General features: G+C 47.0%; 1 protein-coding gene across 4 annotated transcripts in view; it reads right to left on the bottom strand.

Moving 5' to 3' along the window:
* The window catches only part of ARHGAP17 (Rho GTPase activating protein 17), a 70,788-nt gene extending 57,007 nt beyond the window's left edge, over positions 1-13,781 (bottom strand). For 2 of the 4 annotated variants that reach the window (XM_088152198.1, XM_088152210.1), the window contains exon 1: positions 13,598-13,781. In XM_088152198.1, coding sequence (XP_088008324.1) covers positions 13,598-13,650 — 53 coding nt within the window. In that variant the 5' untranslated portion in view covers positions 13,651-13,781. The remainder of the gene's footprint in view (positions 1-13,597) is intronic. The other 2 variants (XM_088152205.1, XM_088152214.1) reach the window with 1 other exon arrangement.
* Between the last annotated feature and the right edge of the window lie 1,200 nt (positions 13,782-14,981).

Here is a 14,981-nt window from a genome sequence, read left to right as displayed (position 1 = left end):
CTACACATGCCACACCCCCTCCACCCAGTCCTCCACTTCTCCTCCAATGGCCAGCTGCATTCCTTGGAAGCCGAGCGTGCCCACTGCCGGGACGTTTTTCTCCTCGAGGGTTTCTTGCGTACCAATCTCAGGACTGCTGATATCACTGCGCTGGGCTACTTTAAGATCTACCACTCATCACTAAACTTCAGAAATACATTTTATTCCACATATTATTCTGCTACATGGAAAAATATGGTACAAATGTCTACAGGAATTTAACAGAACATGCTTTTATATTGGAAGTTCAAGTTAATAAACTTAGACTGCCACTTGTTACAAAAACTGACCACAGCCCGATTTCAAAATCAACATGTGCCCATCTCACAGAAGGAAAGGTGGGTTCACTTTTGATATAGCTAAGTGGGAAGTACAAAGCTCAAAAGCCTGTTCAGCTCTCAATTGCCAGAAGAAAACCCTTACAAAAGAAGTGCCCCCTCCTCATGGTAAGATTCAGACTGCCCTTATCTCTCTGTTATACACGCACAAACACTAAAAAGGGGGGGAGGGGAAGGATCACATACAAGGTTTGATTCTCACACGCGTACCTGACAACTCCCACCACTCAACAGATTCTTTTGGAAGCAAACTCAAAACATTTGTAGCACTGAGCCTGGGAAGATTAATGAACATACTAACTTCCATTTCCTCCTGCCCTGCGAAGCTTTAAACAAGGTACAGTCATTAATTTAGAGCTTGTCCTATGGCATCTCATCTTGAAAGAGGAAGATCACAGCAAACAGACATGACAAGACAGTAAAATGCAGTGAGACAACCCAACCAGAAACAGAAGCTCAATATAGCTTTCTTTATGGGTTCTTTAAAGGGATGGAAGAAAAGCCTACAGGGAAAACAGTGCGTTGCCCTGAGTTAAAACTTGTCACTACAACAGCAGGCATGAACCTTGAAAAACAGTGCCTGACAAGCCAAATCAACCTTTGGTCAAACTACAAACGGAATTGTCAGATAACACATACAATGAGGAAGGAAAACTGCAGCCATTTAGCTGACACTATGTCAAATGTGACATCTTGGAATCTCAAGTGTTTTACAGCTTTAAACAAAACTTTTTATTGACCAGCTTCTCATCTTGGTTGCACAGGGACTGTAACTGCCGGAACATCTTTCAGCCTGACTGACTTGGATATTCTGCAACTTTAGATTTGTAAGAGGCAGCTACTGTAAGGGATGAAGAGGAAAGGGTTTCATTTCCCTTTCTTTGCGTTTTCTCCTAATGGAGAAGAGTTACCTGCAAAGCTTTCTGTAAGGAATGCATTCATATCCAAACTTTCATGCAAGGTGTTCGCACTTGTGCACGTGGTCCCCTTTAATCTCATTAAGTGTATTAAACTAGAAAGATTATCCTAAGAGTGTGATTAGCACAAGGTCACCTAATAAATGTTCTGGCTGGGGGGAATTTAACTCTCTCCAGTGCAAGCCCAACAGCCAACCCCCATCACTTTTGCTTAAATGTCATGCAGAGCAAGGGCGCAATTTTATCTGGGAAAACAGCATGGAGGAAATAACTAAACATCCTGCCAACCTGGGTACTTCTCTTCAGTGACTTCTGTGTCTGAGTCAGAGTGCTCTATAGTTTTTGCAAAAAAGAGAAAAATAGGTTAAACATGTTGCACTTTCTAACTCCAAATCAACCCAGACCATTTGCATATGAAGAGAACCCTTGTTTTACTACTTCTCCACTCTTACTATCTTAATTTACTCCTAGATTCCCATGGTTGTACAATCAATTATTAAACCGCAGGTGGAAGTGAAGGCAAAACAAACGGTCCCAGTAATCTAAGATTTGCTTTTACTCTCTAAGTTTGTTTCAGTCTTAAATCAAGAACAAATGTATTACAGGAGCTTGGCAGGTTACTACATTGCACAAAAAGACAACACAAATCATTCTAACAGCTGAGATGTCCACATGTTTATCCAGAAGTAAGTCCACTGAAGTCTATGGAGCTTATATCCAGGTAGCTGGGTAGAAAACGGCAGCTTTTAAGTCGCAACAGGTGAGCAGCTGTCAGCGGAAAATCTAGCCCAGCTTTTCTCAACACTGGCAACTTCCCCAGCCAGCATGGGGAATTCTGGGAGTTGAAGTCCACACACCTTCAAGTTGCCAAGTTTGAAAAACACTGACCTAGCCTATTAAAGTCTGGATAAACATTCCAATGCCAGTGCTATCAGCTATGAAGGATGAAGCAACCAACATCCTTTAGTCTCTTCTTCCATATATCCGGTTACACAAGGACTGCCTGTACTAGTCATAACCTAAGGACTACCTGTATTCCCAACCCTATGCCTGAGGGAATAGCCAGGTCTTGAGGGCTTTCAGAAAGACTAGCAGGGTTAGGGTCACTCTAATCTTGTGTGGGCTGGGGTGCCAAAGGGCAGGGGCAGCCACACAAAAGGCATGCTTCCTGGATCCTCCTAGATGACATCTTTAATACAGTAGATGGGACTTGGAGCATGCCTCTTTTGCTGAACCTGATGCAGCAGGCAGAGATAACTGGAGAGAGATGGTCCCTCTGATATTCTGGCCCCTTACCATGAAGGGCTTTATAGATGACAACTAACACCCTGAATTGTTCCTGGAAGACTATTGGGAGCCAATGCAGTTTATGAAGCAGGGGTGAAATATGGGTGTACCAAGGCACACCCATAATTGCTCGTGATGCCACATTCTGGGCCAATTCTAACTTCCAGATGTTCTTCAAGGACAACCCCTATAGAGTGCACTGCAGTAGTCCACGTGGATCTAAAACACAGTAGCTGAACTCATACCCTAAGAACCCTGTCCAGTTCCTAAGGAGTGACATAATGAAACTCATCTCAGATAACATTGCAAGGCTGGGCTTTGGTCAACTCCGTAAGACCTGCTTCAAAGCCAGAGTCCACCTTGGAGCAAATCCAACAGATGCATAGCATTCTACACAACGGTACTGTAAATGAGTCTTGCTCCCTTACCAAGGAGGAACTGGGTCACTTGGAACTGGCCCGCTGGATGCCTATCTGCAGATGCAATAAGGGTGGAAAAGCTGCCACATTTATCACCAGGCCTTAATAGTGGCTGTACCATGTGCTTGGTTGGGTTCTCTCCTTGTTGACCTCCAGCAGTGCTCTAAGCATCTCTTAACCTATTTCACCTTTCTCAGCCCCTCTGTAAGCCAAGAGAAGCCCTGGGATCCACGAGAAGAGAGAGGCCACATAGGTATGATCTGATTCAAAGCCTCAGCTGCCCTTTCATTCCAAGGAGCAACCAAACCTTTCAATGGACCATGCACTAAACCTTCAGGAACAACCTCAAATCCCTCTGAAACCCTGTTGAGTCCATCAAGGGCCTGGCACAGAACAATCAAATAAATCCCACCATCCTGGGACAGGGAATAGTACTGGAACACTCTGTGATCAGAAAGTGATCTGACCATAATAGGGAGGGATGACAATCTCCCCCAACTCCAGACTATATTGCCATCATCCTGACAGGACAACCAAGTCCAAAGTTTCACCACTATTATGTGTCATGCCCTCAATGACCTGGGCCAGACCATGAACACCTTGAACAGACTATGGTGGCCATGAACACCTGAGCCACTTCCAACTCACCAGAGAAGGCAGACTGAAGTCCCCAGGACCATAACCCTGGGGAACTCCACTGCCAGCCTAGCCATGGAGTTGAGGAGCTCAGACAGGGAAGATGCTATGCAGCAAGGAGGCTAGTATTACAGTAACAATCCCAACTGATCCCTATAGCCCAACCTAATGAACAGGGTCTCACATCTGGTAACTTGGGGGGCAACATCTCTGAATGCCACAAGAATGTCCCTGATGACCATGGCTACTCCAGCCCCTGGGCCCTTTGGTCTTTAAACCTGGGGAAACATCTCTGAGGGCAACCCCTCCCTCCGTGCCCAACTAGGTCACTGCACCACACTGCTGGCTGCCACACAGGTGATTGGTGTGCTGGATGCAGGGATCTAAATCCTTTGTCTCTGCCAACTCTGAGGGGATCCTACATCACCACCAGTGATGGTGGAACGCTATCACCCACAGTCTCCAGCTCTCCCATCACCCAAACGCCTGACAAAAGGCATGAATTTCCAGCCTTGGATCCAGGGGGAAAGCATGGAAAATACTGGAGGGATCACTATATGCAAAACAATTCTCTACCTCTACTTCAGCTCCACAAAACCTCTCCAACATCCTAAAGCAGGGGTTCTCAAAGTACAGCCCACGGGCCGGATACAGCCCGCCAGGGTCATTTATCCGGCCCGCCCGCCTGATTGACCGCTGCTGCTGTCTGTCAGAAGTGGAAGTGTTGGGGCTGTGTCAGGAGCTGCAGGCAATGCATGAGGAGGGAGATCGCAGAGCCGGACTATTCTACATGACAGGTATGCTGGGTCCGGCAGCTCTCCTCCTCTCCTCACACTCTGCAGGAGGGATCCTCTGTGTGTATAGGAATTCGTTCATGCTTTTTTCAAACTATAGTCCAGCCCCCCGCTTAAAAAGTTTGAGGACCCCTGTCCTAAAGCAAACAGAGACTGTGAGCCCAACTATGCTCCACTCCCTACCTTGGTGCCATGTTGGGAAAAAAAACGAAGCCTTGTTAATAATTAAGACAAGTTAGATAATAATACCCCTAGGTTCAAAATCTCAATGGTGACAGTTAGAAATCAAAGGTTCTGTAGGATAACATTGTTTTTACACCTTTCCTACATGGTATCAAAATAGGTGTTTAACCAAACCTTGGGGGAAAGCTATTCCAAAGTGAAGGGGCTACTACAGAGAAACACCACCTCTGCCCCCTTAGCAGCGCAAATTGGAGGGGACTTTGAACATCTCTATTCAAGAGCTTATAGGATAGGATTGCTCTGTCTGAAGTAAATGAACCTGAAGATTCCTGGAGTCATGAAGGACCTTCTGGGTTAAAAACAGCATTTTATTTATTTATTTATCACATTTATATAGCCGCCCATCTCAGTAAGGTGACTCTGGGCAGCGTTGGATAAAACAAATCTTAAATAACCATTAAAACAATAAAATATAAATAAGACCATGGGAGAATCCACCAAAATCTCACATGCAGTGCAACCATCTTATGGGTTCCTCATTACCATGGGATCCCCCAGCCTGCTGAAAAAAAAACACATTTTAAGGGATTTCCCAGACAACAGGGTCACAGCTAATTCACCTTGGGGGAAATGAAGTTCCAAAGGGTGGGTGTTACAGCAGAAGAGGCTCTTCTCCTGGGTCCCATCAGATGGAACTCTTTAGCAGATGGGATCCGTAACATGATGCTCCTGCCAGACCTGATGGGACAGGTAGATGTCACCATAGAAAAGCAGTCCCTTAAAAAACCTGGGCCCATGCCATGTAGGGCTTTAAAATTCAAAACGAGCACCAGGACCTGGAAGCAAACTGGCAACCAATGGAGCTTGTGGAGCAGAGGTGTAACGTGTGTTGTTCTAGGGGCACACATAACTGCCCACACCGCCACATTCTGCACCAGGTGAAGCTTCCGGATACTCTTCAAGGACAGTCCCATGTACAGCACATTACACTAGTCCATTCAGGAGGTGATGAGGACATGAATAACTGGGAGCAGAGCCTCTCAATCCAGGAACGGGCACAACTGGCGCACAACATGAAGCTGTGCAAAGGCCCTGTTGGCCATGATTGCCACCTGCTCTTTGAGTAGGAGTTGTAAGTCCACAAGGACCCCCAGATTGTGCACTGGGTCTGTTTGGGGCAGCGTAGCCCCATCCAGTACCAAACATGGTAAAGTCCCTGATCTAGAAGACCCTAAAACCCAGAGCCACTCAGTTTTGCCAGGGTTCAGTTGAAGTCTGTTGTTCCCCATCCAGACCTTCACAGCCTCCAAAGACATCAACAGCATTGCTTTGTTTGCCAGGGGCACAGATTGTAATTGAGTATCATCTCCATACTGATACCTCACCCGATGGCAACAGATGATCTCACCCAATGGCTTCATGTAGATGCTAAACAGGACTGGAGAGAGTACTGAATCATGCAGAACTCCACATAGTAGAGGCTGAGGGTGGAACTTCTCATTCCTGATCAACACTGACTGGTATTGGCCCCATAGAAAGGAAGAAAATTCGCACAATACAGTGCTGTCCACTCCTACTCTGTGGACCCAATCCAGAAGAATATCATGACTGATGGTACTGAAAGCCGCTGAGAGGTCAAGAAGAGCCAGGATGGATGCACTACCCCCCATCCTGTTGCCACCAGAGATCATCCAAAAGTGCGACCAATGCTGTCTCTGTCCTATACCCAGGCCTGAATCCTGATTGAAAGGGATCCAGATAATCCACTTCATCCAGGGTCCGCTGATGTTTTTGCACAACCACCTTCTCCACAACCTTCCCTAAAAAAGGAAAGTTGGATACTGGATGGAAATTGTCCAGTATAGTGGGATCTAGCACTAGCTTCTTGAGGAGAAGATAAACCAACGCCTCCTTCTGAGGCAGTGGAACAACCCCCTCTCTCAAGAAAGAATTCACCACCCCCAGAACCCAACCACACATCACCCCCCAGGCAGCCTTAGCAAGCCAGGAGGGGCATGAATCTATTGAGCAGATGGCTGAGCTCACAGTCATAAGGACTCTGCCCACTTCCTCTGGCCCAACAGGTTCAAACCATTCTCAGATAACAAGGCAAGACAGTGTCCCAGGCATCTCCACAGGACTTGCACCAAGGCTGGCGTCTAAGTGGAAATGAATTTGAGTGATTTTGTCTGACAGATGCTCTGCAAAATCCTCCCTGTGGTCTTGTAGGTAAACTTCCGAGCCCCCTTTACCCGAAAGGGCTGGGATCACTCTAAACAAGGCTGCTGGGTGGCTATCTGCGGATGCAATAAGGGTGGAGAAATATTGCCGCTTTACTGCCCTTACCTCCACAAGGTAGGCCTTAATAGCAGCTCTAACCCATGTCCGGTCAAGTTCATCCTTCACTGACCTCCAACAACACTCTAGATGTCTCTTTTCCTGTTACATCTCCCTCAACTCTTCCGTACACCATGGAGAGTGATGGGATCCATGGAAGGGGAGAGGTTGCATGTGTGTGATCTAATCCAAAGTTCAGCCGCCCTCTCATTTCAAGCGATGACCAAGGCCTCAGTTGGACCATGCAGCAGACCATCAGAAACAACTCCCAGCTCCCTCTGAAACCCAATTCAAGTCCATTAGTCACCAAGGGCAGACTGAACTAATAGTATTTTGAACTGTACTTGAACTGAAGTTATGGTTCAGAGTGAGATTTTTTAATACTTAATTGTGGTGTTACAGCAAAGATGTTACACCAAAGCTGGTCAGAGTTTTCCCCTGTCATAGTCTCTACCTGCAAATCCAGCAGTAACCATGGGTCCAGGAGAACCCCCAAGTTGCACGCCTGCTCCTTCAGGTAGAAGGCAACCCCATCTTGGATTGGAGCTGACAGATGTCTTTTGGACAAAGAGCACCTCCATCTTGCAAGGATTCAATTTTAGTTTGCTCCATACTTTATAGTACATCAGCTTCCATATACCTGGTCAAGAACTCCACCACCTCTCTGTCTTGGCCTGGAGTAGAGACCTGTGAATGATAACACCTGCATATTGAGGATACCTATCCTGAACCATAGCAGTTTCAAGTAGATGTTAAAATGCAGGGAAAGAGAACCATGTCCTGCAGGACAAAAGGGAACAATCACCTGCCCGATGCACTTTCCCAACCACCTTTGACTGGGCCTGCCACTCACAAAGAAGCATAACCACTGCAAAACAGTGTGTCCAACGCTTACAGGTGGTCCAGCAGAATACCGCGATCAATGTACTGAATGCCCCTGAAAAAATCAAAAGGATCAAGAGGGCTGCACCTCCACAATCCAGGCACAGGTCATGCCCCAGAGCATGTCACGATGAAGGACATGAACCGGAGTAACAAATGCAGTTTTCATCCTGCGCCCTGTCTGAAAGGAGTCCAGATCACTTGTTTCACCTATTGTACTCTGCAGCTGATATTCAATTACAGTAACCTTTCCACAACCCGCTACAGAAAGGAAAGGTTGGGAATGGGGTAGTTGTCCAATACAGTTTGTTCCAGAAAAGGATTCTTCAGGAGAGGGTGCATCTCTGTTTTCTTTAAGGCAGCTGGTACAACCCATCTCCCCAAAGAAATTTTGCCAACTTCCTGGATTTAATTGTTCATCCTGTTCCAGCAGCCCAAAGGAGGTTGTTGGGACATGGGCCCAGCTCACAAGCCCACGAGCATCCTCTCTGATTTTTCAGTCCACAACTGAAAATAAATGCCAAGTAACATTATAAGATTCTGCCTCAGTCACCTCTTCCAACCCCACATATGCAGGCTCCAGACTGGATCAAATATAAGCAATTTTATTAGTGAAACCTTATACCGATAACTCACAGCAGCCTATGGATGGATCATCTTGCTCACTTCTCCAACAGGCACCAGGCCACTTTAAACAGAACTGTTGGAAGGATTAGATTCCAGGGTAATGAAGATTTAGGACACACTTATGCAAACATCTAATTTCTCTGCTACCAATGAAAAGACCTACTCCCCAGCTGGATCAGAGAAAGGCTAATTTATTAGGGGATAAATTGGTTCTAAATGGGAAATAGTTCAGTTGCTGACATTCTTGTAATCCCATCCCTTTCATCTCAATAAATTTTACTAAATAAGACTCTGTGAAAAACTAGATTGGAAAGAATTATTTATTAAGGGAACTATCACATTTAGGTAACACCCCAATGATGCAACAATGATGCAACCTTATCACCATAGTGTTCTCTGGAATGTGAACTCTTATTTGCATTCAGTCAGATTCACTACCAGCCTTCCTCCACTAGTGCACCAGCCGTTTTTATGCTGATTAAACCCCTTGAGTTCTTCAATAAACCAAGGAATTTTCTGAGCCTGCAGACAAAGAGAACCTGTTCAGGAGCAATCACACAGTGCTCTGGTTGCCTCTGATGACACTGTCTGCCAGGTTGCTGGGAAAATCCACATGGCCCCAACACAATTCATCCACTTCAGCAAAGTGCCTGGGATGGACCACCTTCATCAGTCCTCTGCCTGGAAGCAAAAAGCCTCACTGGGACTAGGAAGTGACCTGGCTGTAGCAAAAGCCTAATAGCAACTTCCTTTGTCCTGAGATCACAAGCCAGCTACTACAAGGTCAAATGAGTCAAAACAGAGATTACCTGGGAAAAGCCAAAGAAGGCCATGAACTCCTGATCCTCCACAAAGATTGAAATCTCCCAACACTAGTAGTTGGGAAGATGGTAAATGCCAGTCTGACAATGAAAATCAGAAGGTCAGGATCGGATCTTGTTAAGTAGCAGAGTGGGTAGTATAGAGTCCCCAACATGTCCTCATATGCCAACATCTCTAAAGCAGAGTGCTGGGCCACAGCCATGGTGTTCCAGAGGATCATCTCCCCACCCCCCACCCCACCCCACACAGAGACCTTACAGTTGCAGCTGCTAAAAGACCCAAAACACAGAAGAGCATCTCGAGAGCATCCTGTGTACATCACCTAATAAGTCTTTGGTTATACACACCAGGTCCACTTCACTTGTCCATGACCAAATTGTGTATGAATGCAGTTTTACTGAAAAGATCTGGTACTGATCAAGAGTACCATGAGACCAAAGTTACCAGCAGTCTAACCTCCTAGATCCAGAAATGAGGTTGAAAAGCAGGAGGGGACCAGTAACACATCCTCCCCTGCCATTCCTCTGAAATGGCAAGCCCGGTGCTTCCTGTTATAAACCTTTCCCCACCAGTTACAACCAACATTTGCTTGTTCATCTCTCCCCAACAACACAACTTTTCAGTTCACACACAGGCAATGTCTGCTACAGCCTATCCTTCCTAATCACTGAGCCCAATAAACAGAGGTCCAGGTGATCCCCCTCCACCACTCCCCCCTCTTCCACACCCATGCAACCAAGGCAGACTAGAGTAGTCCACTCTTACTGGCCCACTAACCACTTCCTTCTCTTACATACTATCCCATACTTACACACATCCTCCTACCATCTTACCAACCCAATAAACCCCCTCCCTTGTGTATCCCTCTCTGGAATGATAGGGTCATTCTCTTTCTCTAGGCAGGGAGGGAAGAGCTACATGCCATCCCTCACTGACTCTCACCTAGTGAAACCAAGAGCAAAACCTAGCCCTAGAAGGAGACACTAAACTGAACACATCTTTTGTGGTAATCTTAGGGTCGCTATCAGTTTTCAGGACCTCTAGTGGGACCCACGGAAGCTGCAAAACAGGTTCTGCAAAGCTGTCCCGCAGTCTGCCCTCATTCATTCTGTTTGAAATTTTTATGAACCTGCATTTTCCTCACCCTGCCAACAACAAATTTAGCTAAGTCATTTCAGGTAGTATGGAGACACACTGTTTGATACATCATTGTCAACTTATTTTTAGCAGCTTAAATTGAGAAGAAACAAGAAGAAACAATAAATAGGTAGAGATATGCTCCACTTAAAAATAGAATTACTCAGATCATTCTAAAATATTCCAAGCTCACTAATTTTGGTCTAATGAGAGCTGGTTTATTTCATTTCCCCCCAGTGGGTGGGAGGGCAAGAGAGAGTAGTCAGTGCTTCTCCCTGCTTTAGTAATTAAACTGACTCTAATAAAAACCCCTCCTTAATTTCTCATTTAAAGTTGAAATAAATTTGTTTATACATCTTCCTGTAATACTGAATATGCTTACTCACAAATTGGCAAGAATATATGAAGATTTTTAAGTGCATATTATTCTCCTGGGCAAAATGTATTAATGCTCTGTATGGCAAAATGTGATACCTCCTGCTAAATGCCTTCAATAAATTAAACTCGAAACAGAAACTTTTTATGACCACAGGCAAAGGTTCCCTATCCCTACCTTAACCATATATGGCTGTAGTAATCAAAGGTTACTTTGTTAAGTTACATACTGTACACTTCACTCTGATTTCCACATCCATTCAAGATTTTCACCTGTTTTGCTCAAAAGAGAATACGTACTGTATCTGTAACATTCTTACGTTTTAAAAATTCATTCAATTTATATTTCATTTTCTATTCAAACTCTCAAGGTAGATTCTCAATTTGAGCAATATGACATGTAAAACGGAAAAACGACTGGCATGAGGCAGACAGTAAAATTACTCTTTCCAAGTGACTGAAATCTGGGCCAGGATGTCCCTGTCTTAAATTTCTCCTCCACCACTTTTCAATAGGGTTTGCATTAGGGCCTAACCCTAGAGTTTCAATAAGGCCATCAGTATCAGCCCTTTTATCTGTAGTAAGGGAATATTACTACTAGCCATTTTAAGATTTGGAAACTGTCTAAATTGCTATTTTAATAGCTTTTTTACAAACGAAATTACAGAGTGCTACTGCTGAAATAATACTTTTTTGATTACCTTATTTGTCAATACCAATAGTAAATAATGATTTATATAGGAACTCATAGCATTGAAATTACTACTTACAGTACACACTCTGTTCTTACAGCAGCCTTGTAAGCTATGTAAGCACTTTGTGGCATAGGACCAGGTTATTTGTGAGATTGCTTCTCCCCAAGGACATCTGCTTGTCTTCATGCTTTAAGATGGTGGGCACATTTTGGGGCCCTTCCTTGAAACCTGCTGGGACCTAGAAGGGATGCCTTTTCTATAGAGGCACCTGTCCTTTGGAATGATTGCCTCCACCCCCCAGTTGACCCAGATATTTTTATCTTGGTTTGTTTTCTGTTGTAAGCAGCCCAGAGTCACATTGTTTGAGTTAGGCAGCCATATAAATTATTTAAATATTATCTTCAATTTGGCTGAGAAAGAAAAGCTTATCTAAAATCAATTAGTGCAGCAGAAGGCAAGATTTGGTTTAGTAACTCCTGACTTTTTCAACTGATGATTTACATGCAGTTTTCTTGGCAGCATTATTGAAAGAGGTTGCCATTACCTTATTTGTTTGTCAAGTTTAAAAGGCTGTCCAATTCCCTCATTCTGTTTGTTTGTTTGTTTTTTAAGTTTCCAGTCTAATCTAAAGGCTTGGCTTCCTGGTCATCTTCCATGCAAGTACTAACCAGGTCGGACTCTTTTTCAAACCAGGAAAGGTGCTGCCAGTGTTCTAGGCACATTGTCTATTTAAATGTGTGTGTGTGTGCCTTCACGTCAGTCTTGACACTTGGCAACTGTCTGAAAAAGTCCCTGTAGTTTTCTTGGCAACGTTTTTGGAAGTGGTTTGCCCTTGCCTCCTCCTTCCTAGGCCTGAGGGAAGAGGGACTGACCCAAAGTCATCCAGCAGCTTTGTGCCCAATACGGGATTAGAACTCAAGTCTCCTAGTTTCTAGTTTAGGGCCTTTAACCACTACACCAAACTGGCCGTCTCCATTTAAATGAGGTCAACTCAAAACATCCTGAGCCTACACATTTTCTACTTCCTCTAATTTAGATTTCTGTATTTAACAACTTATCTACTCAGCAGTCTGAAATACTGGAAGTAGATAATACTCTGCAGTACTACAGGAAACAAAACAAAATGGAAATAAGACTACCCAGCCTAAGTGTTTTCTGAAATAAAAATGATGAAATATTTGAGACTAACATGCTACAGCACAGGCTTTTGTGGATTTAAAGTTCCGTTCGGCAGACGGATCTAATGAAATGAACTGCAACTAATTCTAGAATGTATTTGTTAGTTGCCCCACTGTCAATCTTAATACATGGGCCCTAATTACCTCTAAATTGATGGTTGCAATGTTTAGTTTCTGTACATACTTTGAAAAACCACAACTGGCCCATAATGCAGGCTGAGATGCCCCTATTATGTCAGCCTCATACAGTATGCTAGTCTCTTTCAGTACTCAAGTGTCCTTAAAGTCTTAAATGGCCCTGAACACAGTTTAGCTGAAGAACTGCTTTCCCTCATATGACTTTTTTTTCTGAGTGAACATCTGCTGGAGGACAGGCACCTTTCTTGGCAGAATTACCAGAGTGATCACCCGCTCGATCCAGAAGTGGAAGACGGATAAATCCTAAGCACACACCGGTAGATAGGATGGCTTCCATTGGATGTTCCAGCACCAGGCCCCATTGCCCTCCCGTGGGTCCTGCTGGCCGCACAGACTGAGCCAGCAACTAGCCAGCCACATTTCAGTCTGGCTTGTTCGAAGCCCAGGGAGGCATTCCCGGCTCACCCCGATGAGGCGACCCCAACTCACTGGGCGAACTCTGGCTCGGCTCCTCCTGGTAAGGGCGCCCAGGAACCAGCCTGCGTGTCCAAAGGAGGGGCCGCCGGCACCAGCTCGCGGGGGCTGAGCTTCCTCGGTGTCCCATGGCAACGCCTCGGGCTCTGGCAGGGAAGGCACGAAGCCCGCGCCTCCGGAGGCTCCTCCCGGACCTGGGGTCGGAGCCCAGGCCCCATCGTCCCCAATCCAAGCGGCACACCTGAAGGGCCCAGGCCTGTCCTGGAGGGGGGAGGCAGCGCGCGCGGCTCGGAACCAGAACCCCCCGGGCGGCCCTCACCTGCCCACCGTCTGGTTGGCCAGCTGCTTCATGCGGTTGAACTGCTTCTTCATGATGGCGGTGCCGTCGCTTCCCCGCTGCTGCCGCCGCCCCGCGCGCGACACACGTCCCGCCTCACCAGCGCAGCCCCGCAGCGCCCGACCCGGCTTCCACCTCACTGCCCCACCGGAAGTTGCCGCGACTTCCGGCTGCCGGCGCGTCACCGCCCGCCCTGCCCGCCTGCTCCGGAACACAGGGCGGCGCCCTCGGCCGGAAGCGCCGTCAAGGCCATAGAGAGCGAGGGGGTAGAAAGGCCGCGTCCGGTTCTTTTGCGGCCCTAGTGAGGGGAACGTGGACGGCCGCTCGCTGCGGGGACCGGCTGCGTGCCCGAAGCGGAGGGGCCTGGCGGGCGCCCGGCGGGTCGCTTCCGATGGCTCGGGCGGGCGCGGCTGCTACGGGGCGCCTTCCTCGCAGGCGGGGAGCTTGCGCTGCCCTGGTGGGCGGTTCGACTCTCTCGGGGCAGCTCAAGGGCCACGGCGGGAGAGCCCCGCACGTCCCTCGGCCCAGCGGGGTCCGCCGCCGTCCGCCGCCCTCCTTCGAGGGGCGGGCGGGGCCTTGGCCGCCTTTCCCGCTGCCAGGCGGCACCTGCTCCTCCGGCCGTTTCTGACCGAGGGTCGGCCGCCCTTCGGCGTCGCAGCTGGCCCGGCTGGCGGGGGAAGCGATCAGTGGAGAAAGTGCCCCCCCCCCGGTATCAGCCAGTTAACGAGTCTTCCAGAAAATTGAAGGGCGCGTGGAGATGGGGGAGACAGGCTGGTTTTGCAAAGGCAGGTCACAGGTGAGATTCCCAGGGCCTTTTCAGTCAAGAGTTGTAACGGGTTTGTTTATTAGCCAATTTATACAGCCGCCCATCTCACAAAATGGCCTTCCAGCATCCCAGTGACAAGCCTTTTCTGGGGTTGCTCTGCCCTGCCGGATAGTAGCCCTCCTCCAGCCGTGGCCCTGTTCAGGAAAGTCTTTAAAACATGGCCTTTTTAGCAGGCCCTGGGGAGCGAGATCTGGGAACCTGTGCTGATGCCGGAATTTTGTTTCTGGGTTCTTAGGTCTTCTTTCTTGATTCAGTAATAAAGTGTTCTGCTTGTTTTATTATTTTAATATGTTGTGTGTTACTAGAGTTGCTTGCATGATTGAGGTGGCCTTAGATTGAAATAATAAATAGATAAATAAAAAAGCATGCATAACGCCTGAACAGCACTATGACACGTGGGTCAGGTGCTGCAGGGCTGAGGTCTCCACAGAAATGAGTGATCCAGGTTCTCCTGCAGCCCAAGCTCAAATGGCCACGGCTGCCCTGAGGGAAGGGGCGTGCCCCTGGCAACCCCAGATGGCCATGGATGACCATGTCACC

Source organism: Python bivittatus, unplaced genomic scaffold, assembly GCF_059951505.1.
Source record: "Python bivittatus isolate LINGU-HERP-01145 unplaced genomic scaffold, Pbiv_v1 ctg000030_np1212, whole genome shotgun sequence".
In the NCBI taxonomy this organism is placed as follows: domain Eukaryota; kingdom Metazoa; phylum Chordata; class Lepidosauria; order Squamata; family Pythonidae; genus Python; species Python bivittatus.
This window is presented reverse-complemented; position numbering and strand designations above follow the sequence as displayed.